Here is a 19,889-nt window from a genome sequence, read left to right on the forward strand (position 1 = left end):
TTATAGACAAAAGAAGAAAATGAAAATGCACATATTGGAATTTTCTCCAAAGTAGAAACTAGCTGTGACCTCTTGAATGTACTAAATGAATTAAATGCATTAAACCTTCTTCCCCTCACCCTCGAATGTCCCTGTGGGAAGCAAAATTGTGCCATCTAGTGAGATATAGACCAAGCCTCAGCTGTGCATTCTCTCTAGAAACTACTGACACTCTAAAACCCACCTCCACTTGAATCTGTTGATGTTATACCATGGACGGTTTTTGGATTCCATGTACACCCAATTTAAAATCCCTTCTCTGCTACGGAGAAGCTGTTCACCCTGCCAGGCTTAGGGGCAGAGTGGACTTCGTGTGCTCAGAAGAGGAATATTCAAAAGCTCAATCAAAACGGCCAATGTGTTACAAACAGACAATGCAACTTCACAAGAACAGGCTCTGACAATAGGAGAAAGCAGGGGCAAACACAGTAAGGTTGGCTGGCTAGGGATAAACTTTTCACTCGTTGAGCTAGGCAGCACTGGCAAGGCAAAATACATCCCACAAAGATTGTTTTTTCCTAAGGGACAAAGGAAGGGAAAGGAACTTGCTGTTTCATTTATCTGTGCAATCCATGTTTCTTCTTGGCTTCTGAGTTAATGGGAAAGATGGAGGAAAATTATTTTCATGACTATAACTTGGTACATTTGAAACAGCAAAGCCACGTGGGTCACCACAGACAACGACTCTTCAACTTGCCAAGCAGCCAGAAAACTTGGTTTCCTGAACTGCACAGTTTTTGAGCTGGTATATGCAGACAACACTGTAATAGAAACAATCTAATTTCCTTGTGTGCTTTTGTTACCTTAGTAAAGCTATAGCCCTAATATAGATTTCAGTATGATCTTTTAATCTTTGCCCTTTATGGATTAGTGTGTCTTTATACCAGACAGTCATTTCAGTGCTCGCATTTTTTTTTCTTCTATACAAATGGTAGGAGAGAGAGTCATATAATGTATGACTGCAGTACTGAAATTGGTCCAAGTGGTACAAGTGACTTATATACCTAGCTAATAAAAGCTGATAGATGTCTTCGGGGAACTTTTGTTATTGCCTCAGTGACAACACGTGAAAAAATAACAACTCTGGAAGGAGTTTTCAGTATCAGTAAAGGTAAAGTTCACTAGCCAGTCCTCAAATAATTAACAAATCTTTCCTCTACAAATGCAGTGCAAAGTGACCTTTTCCAACAAAACCTAAGCTGGATTTCTCCAACTCAAAGCATCCCCTGGAATAATTGGATCAGCTCTGTCTACTGGCAGACCTTTTGTCTTGTATGAATCAACATGGAAAGGAATCTTAAGAATGTTTTGGTCATTTCTTTTGGATTTTTATTTCTCTTCACTGCTTATGGAGGACTCCAGAGCCTGCAGGTAAGTGGAGCATCTCTAACTGGTTAGCAGGACAGTTGGTCTGGAAGCTAGTAGTGTGAAACCCATCAATCTTTCCATAGTTTCTATGAGGAAGGCACGTGCAAGATTTTTTATGAGGTGGGTTAGGACATCAGTTTGCTGCAGGTTAGTATTCCTCATCCAGATCTGTAGCATATACTAAATAGTTTTTTATTCCACTACTTCTCAAACAGTTTGAATACTTGTGTCAGGCTATTTCTTTAGGTCCACTAAAGTTGTTTGTATGAAAACTAAACTTCTCTGAGATTTTTCTCAAAGGAAGATATTGTAAAATGGAAAATGAATTCCATTTCTGGCAAGGGTTTGTTTTCAATAGTTCTAAATTGCTATAATTTTACTATTATTGTACAGCAAAGTAAAATTTAAAGAAAAAAAGAAGTGCCCAATCCATTAAACAATTTAAGTATAAAGCAATACAATGATTTCTGGCATTGTGACACAACATAATAATAATAAACAGTATTTTAAATCAAAGGCAGCTGTGGCTTCTGTTGGCCCTGTATCTTAATACACAACAACAGAGGTGGGTTTCTAGAGTGACCTGAACCTGAATGACCTCAGGATACCATCAGAGCTCGCTTGTTTAGTATAGTCAGAATGAAAGACTTGAGTGTTACTGTTGCTGCCTGTGAAAACTTCAGAGTAGATACGCACAGGGAGAAACTTCTCAGACTACAAGACTCTGCCAGTCTAAAGACAAACAAATGAATATAAGCCATCCATGAACAACTCTAGGCAGGATACTAAATAATGACCCTGATCAATTGCATCCAATTTTAACACTGCACTATCAGCAAGTTTGCTGATGCTACTAAACTGGCTGACACACCAGAAGGCTGTGCTGCCATTCAACAAGACGTGGACAGACTGGAGAGTTGAGTGGGAAGAAATCTAATGAAATTCAACAAGGGCAAAAGTAGAATCTTGCATCTGGGAAAGAATAACCACATGTACCAGTACAGGCTAGGGAATGAACTCTAAAAGAGTAGTGTAGGGGAAAGGGACCTGGGGGTCCTGGTGAACAGCAGGATGAGCATGAGCCAGCAATGTGCCCGTGTGGCCAAGAAGGCCAATGGCATCCTGGGATGCATCAAGAAGAGTGTGGCCAGCAGGTCGAGGGAGGTTCTCCTCCCTGTCTACTCTGCTCTTATAACACCACATCTAGAATATTGTGTCCAGTTCTGGGCCCCTCAGTTCAAGAAGGACAGGGAGCTGTTGGAGAGAATTCAGCGCAGGGCCACAAAGATGATGAAGGGATGATGGCATCTCCCTTATGATGAAAGGCTGAGGGAGCTGGGGCTCTTTAGCTTGGAGAAGAGGAGACCAAGGGGTGACCTCACTAATGTTTACAAATATATAAAGGCCAGGTGTCAGGAGAATGGAGCCAGGCTCTTCTCAGTGATGTCCAATAATAGGACAAGGGGCAGCAGGTACAAGCTGGAACATAAGAGGTTCCAAGGAAATACAAGGAAGAATTTCTTCACTGTGAGGGTGCTGGAGCACTGGAACGGGCTGCCCAGATGGGTTGTGAAGTATCCTTCTTTGGGGAGATTCAAAACCCACCTGGATGAGTTCCTGTGTGACTTACTCTAGGTGGTCCTGCTCTGGCAGGGGAGTTGGACTGGATGATCTTTCAAGATCCCTTCCAATCCTTAAGATTCTGTGATTCTGTGATTTTCCCACCACTGTGGGAACCTCTATGCTTTAAAGGTGGTGATTGATACCTAATATCAGCCACTTTTTTGCAATAATAGAGGTTGACCTCATTTCAAGAACAGGTCCCTGCTAGCTCTGTACATCTCCTCCTCTCCTTAAGCAGTTTCTGTTCACTGACTCTGTCAAATTCTGAGTTCAAGGAAGTTCTCCAAAAACAATCCCAAAAATGGATGGAAAATTTATGAACTGGGCAGACCAGCAAGGCAGGGGAAGATAAACCCAAGAAGGAACAAGTCAGCCCCAGCATCTGAAACAGCGTATGGTCAGGTTATATTCTGGACATAAATCCTCCCCTAATGCTGTAGGAGGGAGTGATGCTGATTCACAAAGCAGCCCTTTTCTCTCTCCATTTATCCTTGATGGTTAAAGAGGATATGCTGAGATGCAATCAAATAAGTTGTTTTATTGTATTGTAGCCTGCACAAGAAGCATTAAAAAATGTTTACCATTTATTTCAACACCCTCCCCACCCCCAAAAACCAACCCAACCAGTATCAATTATGCTAATCAAATGATTCTGAAGGCTTGGCTTCTAATTTTTGGAAACTGTAGCTGACAAAAGCGGACATGTGGTATTTCAGACATAAGATCTCTGTGATCAGGAAGCCTCTTTGCCTGTTTACAAAACAACCATTGCGGCTCTCAAATATGTTGACACTGCTTGACAGAAAATATGCTCACCTCACTATCCTGATGCCTCTTGCCAAGGGTGCTGCGTGGCTGCAGCTGTAGTACTGCACTGCCAGACCATGCAGCCACTGCAGGGCTTACAAGTGCTCAGAGTAGCTGCCATCAGCCTCTCTTTCCTTCAATGCTCTCCAGTGCTACTCCCACCAGCATCCGTTCCCCCTTCCAAAATCATACTTGATCACATCAAGTTTTAATGAAAACTAACAGGAAAATGTTGATAAGTGGCATCTCAATCCTCCCACTGCAACTTTCACAGTAACAAAATGAGAACTGTTTTGAGCATAGAAATTTAAAAAATGGTTAGATAGGGAAAATATTACTCCTTCCTTGTGAAAATGTGGATGAAACAATTACTTCCAACTACAAAGGGCTACTGGGAGCATATTAGGATATTTGGACCTTGGTCCCTGGAGAGTTTAGAAACTGTCAGACCTGTAGTTTAAAGCAAAGAACCTGCTTTAACTGTTGCCAAGTCAGCCATTGCAATACAGATTTGAGGATATTCCCACCCAAGACAAAAAGTGAAAGCCAAGAAAAAAGGTTATCCTTCATTCAGCTTGCTTTCAAAGGCAAACTTAAATGGCATTAAACAATCTAAAGTCTATATTATCAAAGCTTTGAATCTGAGCAATCATCACCAGGTTTCATATTACATTTTAATATATGGGTTATTATTGTGAGCAAAACCATAAACCTGCAATTAAGATGCTTTGGGAAAAGGAGATGGTAACACCCAACCCCAGCTGCTGTGTCTCTCTATTTCTGCCTGAAATCACTCTCTGTACACCACAGTAACATGTGCTTGTGATAAAATTTGTCTCAACTGCTGTTTTGTCCATGCAGAGCAGTCTTCACTCAGAAGAAGGCCTGGGCGTTGCTTCCCTAAGTGTTATCTATGCTGCCCTCATCTTGTCGTCCATGTTCCTCCCTCCAATCCTCATCAAGAAGTTGGGCTGCAAGTGGACCATTGCAGGCTCTATGTGCTGCTACATCACCTTCTCCTTAGGGAATTTCTACCCTAGCTGGTACAATTTTAAAAGTTTAACCCTGTCTATTGTGTTTGAGAAAAATTAGTAAGGGTAAGGTTCTTTCTTCTTTTGCTTATCAATTCTTACTCTAGCTCTATGTTGTGGCTTTGGAAGTTGGATGCAAAAGGTGCTACCTGCAAGAAACAGGGATAAATAAATCCAGTAGCAGGTGTAGCAGAGAGGTGTAAATATGGTAAAAGCCAGAATAAATGCATCCATCTGCCCATTGAAGCTGCTTCTCTAACTCATGTGTGTAGCAGAGATTTCCCTTCAATTAAAAAAAATAATCATGAGTTTTAAAATCCAAATTACTTTTAGGACTGTTTTGGAAAAGACTGAAGGGAAGATTGTCTTCTGGGCAGTGTCTCTGGGAGCAGAGCACCACAGAAGAAGACTAGCTCCTGCCTTATTCTTTCAAAGCTGGATGAACAACTTCTGCTCTCCAAATGACAGGAGATGCGACTGTGAAGGAAAGTTTTTGTGATCCATCTTTTGAAGGGCAAGTGCCAATTATTCTCAGTTAAGAGAAGATAAGGTACATCAGCACAGGCCTGGCCAGCCTAGCATAGGCTTAGCCCCTGGACACAGTTAGGCATGCTTGAACATCCTAAATGTTGTAAGACTGGCCCTCTCTTAGTTGCATGTAACAGATTTATTGAATCACACAAAGGGTAAATCTATTTCTTTGATGTCTATTTTTGCATCTGGATCTTTGGGCAAATTATTATTATGCTAATGGCTAATAACTATGCTAAATAAAATGTTTTTTGGCAGGTACACACTAATCCCTACTTCTGTGATCCTGGGCTTAGGAGGAGCACTACTTTGGTCTGCCAAATGCACTTACCTCACCATTGCTGGCAATTCATATGCTGAGAAAGCAGGAAAAGATGGGAAAGACATTATCAACCAATACTTTGGGGTCTTCTTTCTGATATTTCAGTCTGCTGGCATCTGGGGAAATCTTATCTCATCCTTGATATTTAGTCAAGATTCCACCAAAGGTAAAATACAGTTTAAAACATTGGCACTTCTTCCTATAAACATCAGCTAGTTCTAGATAGTTAAAAGGCAGACTTCTGTAGCTGAGCTGGGGACCCTCCATTGCCTTCATAGTCAATGGAAACAGACACTTAGATGTGAGTTAGCTCATCTGAAGGTAGATATCTGAAATAGATGGGCTAAATTGCTCTCTGGAAATGTCTCTTTTTTATCAGCTCTTTATCCACTATAAAGAGAGCTCAGACAACTAGCTTAAAAATAGATGTCTCTTGAATTCCTTTTGAATTCCACCCCTGCCTTGTAAAGCAGAGGTAGGCTGCTGGCAGTGACAGTCTTTCACATCTGACATATTTAAAGTGAATTAAAACAAAAAGCAAAAGCAGCCTTTTTGCAAAGCTTGTAGTGTTGGTTAATTTGCTGTTAAACACTCAAAGTTAGTCAAGCTGATACTGGTGCTTGCTGATAATGAGTGTTTTACAGAATTGTGGGGAAGAAATAGAAGTAGCTGTTGCCAGGAGTCTGCATGCCAAGGCTCCTCTGCAGTATTTCAGGCTCAGACAGCAGATGCCAATGTAGCTTGAAGAAACCACTCAAGTTTTGCCCTCATTTCCCATGCTTGTAATTGGTCTAAGCCTTAAAAAGGCAGTTGTGAAGATAAATTAGTATTTGGACACCAACTTAGAGATTCAGAGTATTACAGTGTATTATCAATGCAAACTCCAACACATTCCTTATCCTGGCAAAGTCAGAATAGGATGGACACGGAAAGAGTTTTCCATACACACTGCTACTATGACTAGCAAGAAGTTAACTCTCTTCCCTAGCTCTGTTAAGCAGCACATCCTCCGGAAGGTATTCAAATAGGTTTTACCTTAAAACTAAATGTCAGGGAGCTGACATCAGATTTTAATCTTTGAATCCTTCGGTTTCTGGCAAAGTAAGTGTTACAAGGTGTGACATGGAGAATCATGCTTCCTTTAAACTCAGGCAACTAGAGATGAAACATCATCAAAGCAGGACACTAAAGGGCTGCATCAAGTGCAACAGAGCCTCACTGGCATGATCACTGAGTACCACAATATCTCGGGAGGGACTGCCCATTCTGATTTCACTTGCAGGGCAGAGGCTGTGGTACAGCTGAGGGGTCTGCACAGACTGCAAACACTTTCCTCTGCCTCAGAACACACACCATGTGAAAAAGAGGATTAAAATACTTTTTATGGTCTTGTAAATTCTCTCCTGTTTTTTAAAACTGAGGATCATATAATCATAGCATGGTAGGGTTGGAAGGGACCTTTAGAGATCATCTAGTCCAATCTCCCTGCAGAAGCAGGTTCACCTAGATCAGGTCATATAGGAGTGTGTCCAGGCAGGTCTTGAAGACCTCCAGAGACGGAGATTCCACACCCTCCCTGGGAAGCCTTTGCCAGGGCTCCGTTACCCTCACAGTAAAATAGTTTTTTCTTATTATTTAAATGGAACTTTTTGTGTTTCAGCTTCATCTCGTTACCCCTTGTCCTGTCACTGGATACAACAGAAAAAAGGGATGCCCCAACCTCCTGACATCCACCATTTAGATATTTGTAAATATTAATAAGATCCCCCATCAGTCTCCTCTTTTCTAGACTAAACAGCCCCAGTTCCCACAGCCTTTCCTCATAAGGAATGTTCTTCTAAACTCTTAAGAAACTCTTTTACTTATTTTTTATCAATTACATTGGATTTCAAGAAATGCTGTGTTCCTGGGAGATGAGCTGTGACGAGGTCTCAAAGCCAGGGGCCTTGTATATCTTCAAAAGAATGAAGAGCAATTATATTATAACCTTCCCAACTGTGCCTTCTCAGTAAGACTCAGCTTTAACCTAGAAGAGACTTCTTGTGGGGAGAGGGAGTAAGGCTCCAGTCATTCCTTTTCCTCTCCTGTGACAGTGAAACAAAGGTATCCATCCATATTGTTAAGATACTTAAAATGTACCATTTCATTGATCAGCTAGAAAGATATGGTATGTATCTGTGGAATTAAAGTGCATAAAACTCAGATGTACATATACTTGACATTGCCTGCATGCCTGCATCCCTGCATCCAGATGCAGCAAGGCAAGCTACACCATGAGTTAGTACTACAACAGAAGACAGTAATCAACGTAAATTACAAGAGTCATCGTTTCTTGCTCATCAATATTGCAGCCTTATTTCCAGAGGAACAGAGCAAACTCTGCCTTGCAGCTTCCATATCACTAATTGCACTAGCATCTTCATTTCCAGGTGACGCATGAACAGATAAAAAACTTGGTTTACACACTTCCACACTATAATAGTGTGACTCACCTTTTGCATATGGTAATTTTGCTGAGAGATTGTTTGTTCAAAACTGTGTAGTGGTAGCCACTGGCTATAATAAGGTAACAATTTTCTTTACATTATTAAGGTTTATCTGATGTTGAACCTAAAGTTGTTTACAAAGCTAGTGATACAGCTGATTCACATTGCAGCAGCTTTGATTGGAAGCAATGGGGAAAAACACACTTAACGTTACACAATAACCCTAATTGAAAAATGACAGATCAAGTCTTGTTTAAGGAATCAGCCAAGGTACATTGTATTTCCCTTTATTATGCTTGGACGTGTGACAAATTCTGCAGTGAAAGCATTTATATAATTGTACGTTTTTTGACCATTCTTCCCCACCACACAGCTTATTTGGGCTCACAATTTGAGTTAGTGTTTTTTCTTTGCGGAAAGGGTACTGGAGGAAGTGGGTACAATGTGGTGACACACAGGGTGCATGAGTACGACAACACAGATGGGATTGAACAAAGTAAAGGTCTTACTCCAAACCCTTCCAAACTGTTCTAGTTTCAAGTATGTTCTCAAAGAGTAATAAAGACAGGAAAAGCCAATTTCTTGGAAGACTACATTAGTGGGTAATTGTAATTTGAATTTCTAAACCAAAAGGATGTCTCAAGGTGGTTTTGTTCTTATAATATATGAAGAAATTATTTGGAGAGGGATAATGTGCTCTGGCTGTAAGAAGAGAGGTCCATCAGTTCAGCAATGGTACAAACTAAGGGATCTGTCATGTGGGGTATTATGATTAAGAGGTACAGATACACACTGGAACTTTACATATTGTAGATTGAGCTCAGATTCAGATTTCAGCCTCTGGCCTTAGTCCATATCTTTGTGTAACCATCACTTCAGTGTCCTGTCTTGAGCAACTGTTTCTGTTAAGCCAAACTGGGATTCTGAAGTAAAACATCTCTAATCAGGAAGGATCTGAAACCAGGACCAAGTGCCAAGTTCCATCCTCCTTACATCCTTACATACAGTGTGCACTCATCTGATCTCTTCCCTGACCTTCCTTTCATTTGATTCTTACTGATTTAGTGGAAATCTCAGAAGAAAGCCTGGCATGCTGCGGAGCATATGATTGCATGACTGATGCCACTAACACCACTGGGTCAGCAGAACCATCCAGCTCCTTAATCTACATTGTGCTTGGGATCTACACTGGTAAGTAACCCACAGTCTTCAATGAGTATCACTGATGGGGAACCTGTACTTGTGAAACCTAGCATGACTTTGCAGATTAAGTTTCTAGCTTCCTCCTTTGCTCCAACTGGCTAAAAGGAAATAAGATATGTGACAACTGTAAACAAATCCTTCCCAAATAATTTGAAATTCTTTGTACCAATGCTATATCATTTTTATCTAAAGGAGTAAGATGTTCTTTACACTTTTCACCTGGAATAAAGCTGAAGACCTGTATGGTGACCCTACTATTTCACTCGAAGTCAGTGTTGCTCTACAGACTGGAATAACAAGTACACCCACATTGCAATTAGGGAGTTACAGCAGTTTATCCAGCTATGCATGAGAGAGTTTTAAACTGCCTTCAAGATCAGCAATAGTGATGGCATTGGGCAGAGTTATATATGCACACAGAGGTCCAAGATGCTAAGAGCAGCCCAGCCAGTGATGCTTGAACTCACCAACTTCTAGTCATCTGGGGATGCCTATCAGAACTGGCCAACGTCGCACCACATATAAAACATTTTTAGCACATGAACTGCACTGTGATTAGAGGTAGACTTGAACCATGGCTCCCAGAACATGCAAACATTTGGAAGGAGGTTTTTGGATCCCTGTGGAGATTTTACAAATCTCACCAATTCTCAGCTGTGATGCTTGAATTATAATACCTTAGTATGAAAGGCAAAGATAAAGGGGAGCACTAGGTGAATTGGCACATCTCCCATTCAGCAACTACAGCTGCTATAGACCTTCCTTGCATAAGGCTAGAAAAGAATCAAAGACTCAGAAGACTGTTTGATGCCATCAAACATAGATGACAAAAATAGATGTGCAAAAATGCATTCAATGAGGAAAGTTCAAAAAGTATCTGTCCCAAAACAAGCCATTCTCTGGATAAAGAGGAGGTATCTGACAACGCAATATGTCACCTTAACTCTGATAAAATATCTTTACAGTCTCTGTGCACAGAAGTACTCTCTATGCTGAGACAGATGCACAGAATTTGTCATACATTCAAACAGAGTTTGTGATGTGGTCAGAGCCACAAAGTGGACAAAGGCATTGCAACAAACTCTTCGTCCTCCCGCAATCTCCACTCCAAATGGGTGTGAAAATGCAAAGAATATCTCCCCACTTCCCTTCCAGAGTGAGTTGTAGCTGATGACTTTCTGCTAAAGGCAGGTTTGGCTCACAAGTTTAAGTTTAAATTTGATGACTAACATATAGAGCACTCCCTTAGGCTTTGCTCATGCAAAATGAATGCAACCCTGCTGTCTACTGACCCTGCCTCAGTAGGGTCTCATTTTTCTTTTAAGCTCTTAATAAAAGATATGTCTTTTCATACCTCGAGGGAAACCAAATAGCTAAATATTTCATTCACAGGCATTTTTTAAATGTCTCCTCTATTTGGTTGCTGAACACATATTTTGCCTAGTTTGGATGGAGATAATAATGATAAGTCTCTTGTTTAGTTTTCTCAAGAACTTTGGATGTTTCTATTTATGTTCATACCAACTACTATTAAGCCATATAGTTACTTATCTCCTATAATTGCTCTTGATTCATTTGCAATATTTGTTAGAATATTTGTCCTGTAAATATGCATGTCCCACTCTCGCCCACATAAGTCCTGCAATCAGCTCATAAGCACTAATAAACAGCCTGGCAGAACCAACAACGATTTAGATCATGAAATGTTTATAACTCAGCAACAGCGGAGAACCAGGACACTGAAGAACATAATTTCATTTCAGAAGATGTGGATGAAAAATAATGAGCAATAAAAATTTGAGGTAATTTACTGTAAATCTCCCAATGATTTTGGCCATTAAAAGTTCACAGAAAAGAGCATGCCCATATCCACTTACATGGAAGCACATCAAACAGGCAATGTGGATGGGAAGAGGTGCCTAATTCTCCTCTTACTCTGAACTCCACTTGTTTCCACGGAAGGAATTCTAGTCAGCATAAATAAGACAGGAAACATAATCATGTCTTGCACCTGTAACAAAACAATCAGTTGTGAATCCGTGGCTGCTTCATGTATATTATTAGACATGGTTAAGTTCTTGATAACATGAAAAAAAATGGCGTTGATTCACTCCACAAGCAACAAATCTAAACCAATACACACATGATCATTTTCTGATTAACTACCCCATGCAGTTTTTCACATGCTGCTTCTGCTAGGAAATTACAGGTTCAAAGCTGTAACTTCCATCTTTTTCAGATGACTTGAGTTGCTCACTATCATCTTTAAAATAGCACCTATTCTGTACTCAAAGCATAGCTCCAAGAGAACAAAATTTAAATAGAAAGAAAAAAGCAAGCAACATATACTGGGATCCAAGACAGCAGTGCTACTTCTAGCCCTTTATTTTTCTTCCCATGTATTTGAAGGAAGATCCCCATCCCCCCTAGCCATGACAACCTTGGCACTGGGAGTGAATACTCCTCTCTTGTGTTGATTTAAAGCCTTTTGATAGCTCCCGAGGGAGCTGTTTCTGGCCAGCTCGGCCCCCGGGCGGCCCCTGGGCGGCCCCTGGCTTGCCCTGGGAGGGTGAGTGATCACCCTCTGTGGCCGTGCAGCTGGCCCGGCGGCTGTCATAACAGGCCAGTCACAGCTAAGCTGAGGGGATTTGCAACGGACACAGCTGTATGCAGAGATGAGAATGTAGATCAGGCCTTCTTGTTTACACAGAAATGGCCTTTACACTGAAGCCGAATCAGAGGCATCTGCCAAAACATCCCACAGAGAGCTAAGCACTAAGTCAGAACAATAACAGCAGCAAGCGACTTCCCATTATTCTTCCAGCATTCCTCGGTTTTTCATGAACTTTTTGTTTTGTTTTTGCAGCTAGTGGTGTGCTAGCTGTGTTGCTGATTGTTATATTTCTGGACCAGATCAAATCTGACCAAGCAGAGACTGAGAAAGAAACACTAAAGACATCATCCTTTTGGTCTACGTTCCTAGCAACTTTCCAGCATCTTAAAGATAAAAGACAGTGTCTTCTAATCCCTCTGACAATGTACAGTGGGTTTGAACAGGGATTTCTTTCTGGTGACTACACAAAGGTGTGGATGAGAATGAAAATCTGTTTCTGTCTGATTGGGTTTTGTGTTTTTGTGTCTTACCGCTGCATCTGATCTATATTTACTTGTTAAATTAAGATGTTTTCAATGGCGATTTGTGGCTTGCTAAATTACTGCTTACTTCTACTTGAATGAACTCTGAGTGACATCTTCAAACAGGAGAGGCCAACAGTAAATATGTCCCTTGGAACAGCCTCAAAAAGAACGCTGTGGAGAGCTTAACTCACTAGTGGACGCCACAGCAGAGAACTACAGGTTCAAACTCTTCATCTTGTTGTAAATAACAAACCGGGATAAAAGCCAGAAGTCTGCAAAGCTTTCATATCTTCCTTCCTTCTTGTTTCCCTAGAGTTTGTATAAGTGCAAGTCAGCACACATACCACGTATTTTATTTTGACAACCTTTACGGTAAGAGGGCAAGTCCTTAACGTGGCTGGCTGAAAGCCCTCACCAGTCACTAGTGCAACAGGTCCAAACCCTTACACATTGAAATGATCAAAACCCACTTCTGCTCCTCCAGTTTCTTTACAAATCTAGACACAGAGCAGGTGTGTTCTCCAGACATTCATTGAGAAAGCCTCCAAAACAAAAGGGCAATCTTGCTGAGCTACTTATTTGATACATAAGCTTTTCAAATCTTGCATATAAGTGTAGGGAACAGTGCATTTGCTGCTGTGTTTGAATGCATTGAAAAGGGGCACTCTGTGGCCATCTCCATTCATCATATGCTCTTACAGGTGAGGTCCCCTTCATTTCATGGGAGCTGCTCTGTAATGACCATAGTGCTGTCAATTTTCACGTCTTGGGCTGTGAAGAGAAGGGCGGAAAATTCCTAGTGGCCCTTCCAGGAGTTTTCTTTGCATAGTGAACTGTTTTTTTTCTCTGCTTGTAACTGCTCTGTTTGCATGGCATCAGTCTGATTGGGAACTGGGTTAGGAATACTGCTGTTGAAGGCCAACTATGTCAATATACCACAGACTTGTCAGCAAACTCTCTCTGTGCTCCTTTGATCTTGTCCATGCTGGCTATTTACTGAATACTCAGGCTAAGACCTTTGAACCTTAGCTGCATATTTTCACTGAATAAAATGTGGCATCACTATCTCTTCTCTTACAGACATATGTGACCTGTGCTCTGGGAATACACTATGTTGGTTATGCGATGATCTGCTTTTCAGCCATAAATTCCCTCTGCTCTCTGCTCTTCGGAAAGATCTCTCAGTTCACGGGTAGAAAACTTCTATTTGCATTAGGTATGTAAGTCACTTGGAGGACTGATCACCTCATGTAACACATGAAATCCAGTGCTCCCCATTTTCCATGCACTAGAAAGGGAGAGCTCACTGTCAGCTAACAATTAAAACCAAAGCTAATCTGGAGGCAAACTTCTTTCATGAGAAGAGGGGCAACACAGTTTACTGTACTGAGGTCACCGTCTTATATCACTTTGCTGGTGGTGAAGTTCACCTTGCTTTTGAGTAGATAGCACCCTACAGCTTTGATGCTTTCTACCTCTTACACAACCAGTGATAAAGAGTACATATGTTGAGGCCTACACTATACTTGAGAAGAATTTCTCCACTGTGGTGAGACATTCTCACCTTTATGGAGTAGAAGTAACTGAGAATCTTTTGAGAGACACTGTTGATTTGAGTCCCGGGAGATGGTGAAATCAAAAATTTCAGCAACCAGTCTGAGAATTTCAGGAAAAATATTAAATATTGGCCTGGTGTCCTTTTCACTACTTGTGAGTGTCAGGCTAGAACAACTTGAGAGCTTGTGTATGGGACAGTAATCTTCAGGTTGCTATGAGATGAGATTGTACAGAGGACACTGTTCATTTGTGTCCCTGAATCCACTAAGCATACTGAAGTCTACTAATAACTTACTTCCACTACACGGTAACCTGTATTATTAGAAATGTCACTGAGTCAATGTGCATCTAGACATTCTAGGCATTTCTTCCAATGGAAATTTTAAACCTGGGCAATGAAGAGGAAATTTAGAGTCCTTTATGCTACAGTCACTAGTTCAGGGATTCTTCTGTATGTGTCTGTCCTAGGTGCATGTCCCACTCTGTGAAACTGAATTTTTAAATCAACTGAGACTAAAAAAAAATCCCAAATATAATAATAAAGAAACTGTAGTGTTAGTAATGCAAGACCTCTGAACCTCTCTGTTCTGTTTAATGGTCTTTGCTCTGAGCTTGAGAAAGTGTACCTTTGGGGGAAGGAATTAGTAACTCATTTATAAACCTCTTTTAAAAAGAAAGATAAAAAGTCTAGACTCTCTAGATACCCTTAACTGTCTCCTCTGGCCCTGAAAGAAATCCTCATGTCCTGACTGCAAGACTCAGTAGCCTCTTCTACTCAGTGGCAGTTGCCCTTTGGGCTAACAGCCATATCAGGATCTTTCAGCTTAGGATACTGCTCAGAATTATTAATTGAAGACTGTAAAAGGACTACATTGTCTTGTATTTCATGTGATACCAACTCAGCACAAATATGAATGAACCACGAAGATTTTAAGATTGCCTTGTGCTTTAGATGGGGGGAGAATTTGAAAGTGTTATTAGCCACTATCTGTCTTGTTTGTGATCACATTTATATTTCTCTTCTTTCTTTCTAAATCAATCAATAGCCACAGTTACAAACACTGCCTGCATAATAGCACTTCTCCTGTGGAAACCTCATCCTAAGCAGTTTGCTGTGTTTTTCATATTCCCTGCTCTTTGGGGCCTAGCTGATGCCATTTGGCAGACACAAACTAACGGTAAGTCCTGGTGACAATGAAATGTATTCTCTTGAGTTATGAAAATCTTCATGTTTGTGTTTATAAAACAATGCATGAATAAAAATGATAACGGATTTACGACAGCATCTAAAGGAAATACATTAGTTCATCGAAAAGTATAAGAAATAAGACCAAGTTGGGAATAAGAAAGTAAAATTCTCATTAAACAATTTTTTCCAAGATGAAGAGAGAAGAACACTGCAGAAGACGATAAAATATTCAGAATAAATATTCTGGATGGGTATAAGTATTTCAAAGAAAATTAGAAAACTAAGAAGAATGATACATTTAGTCTGTCTTTTGCAATAAAGCAGAGCGCTCTGGATAAAAAAATCAACTCAAAGCTCAGCAACAAAAGAAGCAAATTGGCTGTTAGTAGTTATTAGAAAAAAAATGAAGCATGAAACTGCAGAGAGTAACATTAAGCATCCAAGCAAATCCATGCAATTCTCATTTGCTCCATTTCAAAAATAATAATCCAATTATCCAATAAGGCATAGGAAGGCAATAAAAAGGAACAGACTTGTGGGAGACTTTCATTTAAAGGAAGACTAACAAACTAGAACACTTGAGTCCGGACAAGGGATAAGTAAGGAAAGCAGTTAGTAAGATTATTAATAGTATGGAGAAGATGATTAAAAACTCACTATTTCTCTTAATAATAGTATCAGTGGCACCAAAGAAAGTTATCAGGCATCAATATCAAAAGAAAAGTTCTTTTCACACAATATATAAAGTATGGAATTCATTGTAAAAAATGTAAATGTTTTCAAGATGGAATTATAACATTTTAGGGGAAAACATTCTTAGGTGCTATTAAAGCATGGTGGCCCAGAGGAAACCTCCAACTCAGAAAGTCCCTACGTTCTTGATTGCCAGAGTCAGGAGGGCATAATTACTGGGGAATAATCAGGTCACTGGCATAATCACTGGCATAATCAGGTGGGGAATAATCACTGTATACTTTCCTCATTTCTTACACTCTTATCCTAGGAGTCTGTTACTGGAAGTAAAACATTGAACTTCTTATCTGGCACATTACAATTGCTCTTATAATCTCTCATGTTCTTCTGCTTTGTGATACAGTGCAGTTATTATGTATTGACAGTTCAGATAATGAGCTGATAAAAAACAACTTCTGTAAGGGATTATTTAAATGTTTTGCCTTAATCAAAAGTAGAGAAAATTCTCTTGTAGAGACTAAAGACAGGCTCTAAAACGCTGGAGAAGGTAAGAAAGAGCTATAGTCTGTGATGACTTGAAGTTAAATCTGCTCATGACTGTCAGACATACTTTTTTTAAATCACTGCCAGAGCCTGAGTCAGTAAGGTAGTTAAATGCTCTCCCATCTGCTCCTGTATTTTGACTCATTTCGTCAATATTGTTTTCCTTCTGGAAAACATTTGTATTGTTTTTCCTTCTGGATAGAACTGGAGTTCCCTCTAGAGGATATAGAGGCTCACAGAAGATAAGTCCATCATATAAAGGTTTCCCAACATGTTTGTTATGTACGCTTGTGGACACTCTCATTTATTTCCAATGAATGCTGCTCATTTCAGAGTGTGTAGTGCTCCCTCTTATCTAATCGGAACATAGATGCTATTATTACATATGTACACCCACAGCAATAATTGCACTTGGGATGTAACACTTGGGTAGCACAGAGCTGTTGGCTAGACTACAGTAAAATAGAGTTCTTTCCAGGCTGACATGCATCTTTGCAAAGGATATGAATCAGTCTGGAAAGTTTATAAGCCTGGACTCCAATAATTTGCAGCAGCCCTGTTCCATGCCTACTAGTACCAGGGGAAGAAGTGGGCAAACAGTGTTAAAAGTGAGATGTAAGAAATCAAATCTAGCAGCCACTCAGCCAGCCCAGCAGGTCTTGCTAAAGCTTCAGCCAGGCAACTTGTGCCACACTGCACCTGACAGTCTCTGTGATAAAACAAATGCTTAGATTTGAGGCAAAGACACCATTGTGCTCCTATGTAACTGTTAGCTAATATCATGTATGCAACATCGAAACATGTTTTTCCTGCCAAGTCAGCCCTTCCTTCCTATAGCTGAAACTTGGACTAGATCCTCACTCAATTCTCCCATTGTTTTGATTGAAAGAGAAGGCTTCAAAAAAATAGCAAGGGAAAACAAGTGCCCTTTGAAAGCCAGAATCTTTACACAGGATTGTCATGGCATTAGAAAATTTCCTATATTGAACTCTTCTCACTAATTCCTTTCCAAAAGATAACACAGGGAATACTATCAGAGTTCCACGGGCAACTTGTTCATTTATTAGTCAAAACTATGAAAGATTATCAAATAATTCACACTACACTACACTCAGACAGTTTAATGAACTGAGTATGTCTTGTGATGCATTTGTCCATATTTTCTATCCAAATTGAAACAGTCAATAAATGTCCTCTTACAGTCATCAGGATGCAGTTTACATACAAAACTGAAGTATCAGTTAAAGAGTACTCAGACTTCTAGAGAACTTTGTACTCCTTTGTGCCTTTTGGCTGAATGTGCATATTTCAAACAGATGTATTGTTAGACAAGTGGATGAGAAGAGTCAAGGTTCGTGATATTCCTCCCCTTCCCTCCCTGCACACCACAGCTGAGTCAGTGGAAACGCCTACTTCTTTATCACCACTGATGCTAGCTCAGCACCCAGGAGAAAGCAAGCTCTCTCCTTTTCCCTATGTCCCCTACTACTCAGGTCTGCAGGCTGAGAATCCCTCTCTGACTCTCAGTTGTGGGTGTGCAGGTGGCTGAACTCAGTGGGAGCTTACCCATGATCATGACTGCACTAGGATGATTGATTTAGCTAAGTCTGTACGTCAAGCAAGTTTCCCAGTTGCTGCCCAAAGGTTCTGTACATATCAAGGATATTCTTTTTGCCAACCCAGCTGAAACACTGAAAACCTGGTTATCTCAGAGAGGCAAATCTCTTCCTATTAATCTGAGTCCAGTTGTAACTCTCTCCTCAACTTTCTGATTCAAGTGGTTTGGGTCAGATTGTTTCTCTTGGCAGGGATGTGTAGCACATGTTATTATCATTGGCAACACTCTGTGAGCCTCAAGTGGGAGTTCCCTGGGGCCAAGTTCTGGTGAAAACAAGGGGCATGCATTTTATATAATCAGTCTCTCATGTTCTTAGGTGGATGAAAGAAGTGGTTTGAAGAATAGGTAGACAGGGTATGTAGCGTCCATGCAGGCTCTCTCAAAACTGGTGAAGGGTGGCAGCAGGGAGGTCACTATGGGTCTTTATTCCTTTCCATCTCCCATTGAAAGAGCAACTTTGTCCCTAAGGACCATGTTCCTAAACAAAACTGCTTGTTCTGTGAAAGTCTGTAAGGACTTGGCATAGCCTTTTTAACAGTTATACATGGAGATTCTACCATGTCAAGGGCCACTTCTGGCGATCTCCTCTTCCTCTTTACTTGCTAGTCCATCAGTGAAAGAATCTTCCTTTACATGGCTGATAGCTTGAAAAATAAAATTCCTGCCATCTCATTTCAGTAGAGCCCATATTTTCTTCCATTTTTCTTTCCCTTTTTCTCTATTTTGTCATTTTTGTTATTTCACTTACACCTTTTCACAGGAGCACAAAAAAGTTTTAAGACAAAGTTTGTATTTTCTTTTCTCTGACATTTATGGTCTGACATTTGTGGTCTATTTATTCTCCTTGCAGAAAATACATGATCGCAGACTTAATCTTCACAAGCCATGTCTCTCCTTCCTTCTAGGACTCTATGGCATTTTATTTGAGAAACACAAGGAGGCTGCCTTTGCAAATTACCGTCTCTGGGAATCATTTGGATTTGTCATCGCTTTTGGTTATAGCACCAAATTGCAAGTCTACATCAAATTGTACATTTTACTATCTGTGCTTGTGCTATCTATGGTGATGTATGGAATGGTTGAATATCTTGAAGCTCAGAGCTCAGCTGGGACACCTACTGCTACAAAGAAGGCAAAAGTAGGACCCTCCATTGAGGAAACACACATATAATCCAAGAGGGTCAGAGCGATGGTAGCATAGCAAACTGTCCAGCTCCTACAGGCATGTCTCCAAGGGCGTTAAAACATGTACTGTCACCAGGAAGGTGAGGAAGGTGCTGTCATCAGGAAGTGTCTCAGGAGTAAATATATCTTTTGACATCTCAGTTTTATAATGGAAGATTGTCTCACTTTGCCCTTTCATACAAATGACCAACTAAATGTTTTATCTTTATTTTTAACTAATAAAGTCTTAATAAATATAAATAAGACTCTTAATGTCCTCACAGTTTTGTGTCTGCGGATCAGACCTAGTACTACAGCTTTACAATCAAACCTGAAAAGCCCACATGAGAAATTAGATGATGACAGCATCTGGGGCTGCTCAGCTGTTCGCAGATAATACACGCCATTTCCCTTCCAACCCCACCATTCTATGATTCTATGATCATTTGATGGAACCACTAATAATGAAGATTTGTATTGTTCTTATTCTTTGGTCTTTAACATTTGCTGTAAATTACATTGTTATAAACTGGCTATATGTACAGGTCTGAACACCACAAAATAACACTGGCCTCTG

General features: G+C 40.3%; 1 protein-coding gene across 1 annotated transcript; it reads left to right on the forward strand.

Moving 5' to 3' along the window:
* The first annotated feature begins 1,323 nt into the window (after positions 1-1,323).
* On the forward strand, positions 1,324-19,319 carry UNC93A (unc-93 homolog A). Its single transcript, XM_010204036.2, has 8 exons — positions 1,324-1,410; positions 4,699-4,880; positions 5,658-5,887; positions 9,273-9,398; positions 12,277-12,494; positions 13,629-13,764; positions 15,152-15,283; positions 19,054-19,319. The coding sequence occupies exons 1-8, from the start codon at positions 1,324-1,326 to the stop codon at positions 19,317-19,319; spliced, it is 1,377 nt and encodes a 458-aa protein (XP_010202338.2).
* The last annotated feature ends 570 nt before the right edge of the window (positions 19,320-19,889 follow it).

Source organism: Colius striatus, chromosome 2 (assembly GCF_028858725.1).
Source record: "Colius striatus isolate bColStr4 chromosome 2, bColStr4.1.hap1, whole genome shotgun sequence".
Taxonomy (NCBI): Eukaryota; Metazoa; Chordata; class Aves; order Coliiformes; family Coliidae; genus Colius; species Colius striatus.

Coding starts and splice junctions, on each gene's coding strand:
- UNC93A (XM_010204036.2), top strand. CDS start 1,324: ATGGAAAGGAATCTTAAGAATGTTTTGGTCATTTCTTTTGGATTTTTA. Junction 12,495..13,628: donor TTTCTGGTGACTACACAAAG/GTGTGGATGAGA, acceptor CTTCTCTTACAG/ACATATGTGACCTGTGCTCT. Junction 13,765..15,151: donor AAAACTTCTATTTGCATTAG/GTATGTAAGTCA, acceptor ATCAATCAATAG/CCACAGTTACAAACACTGCC.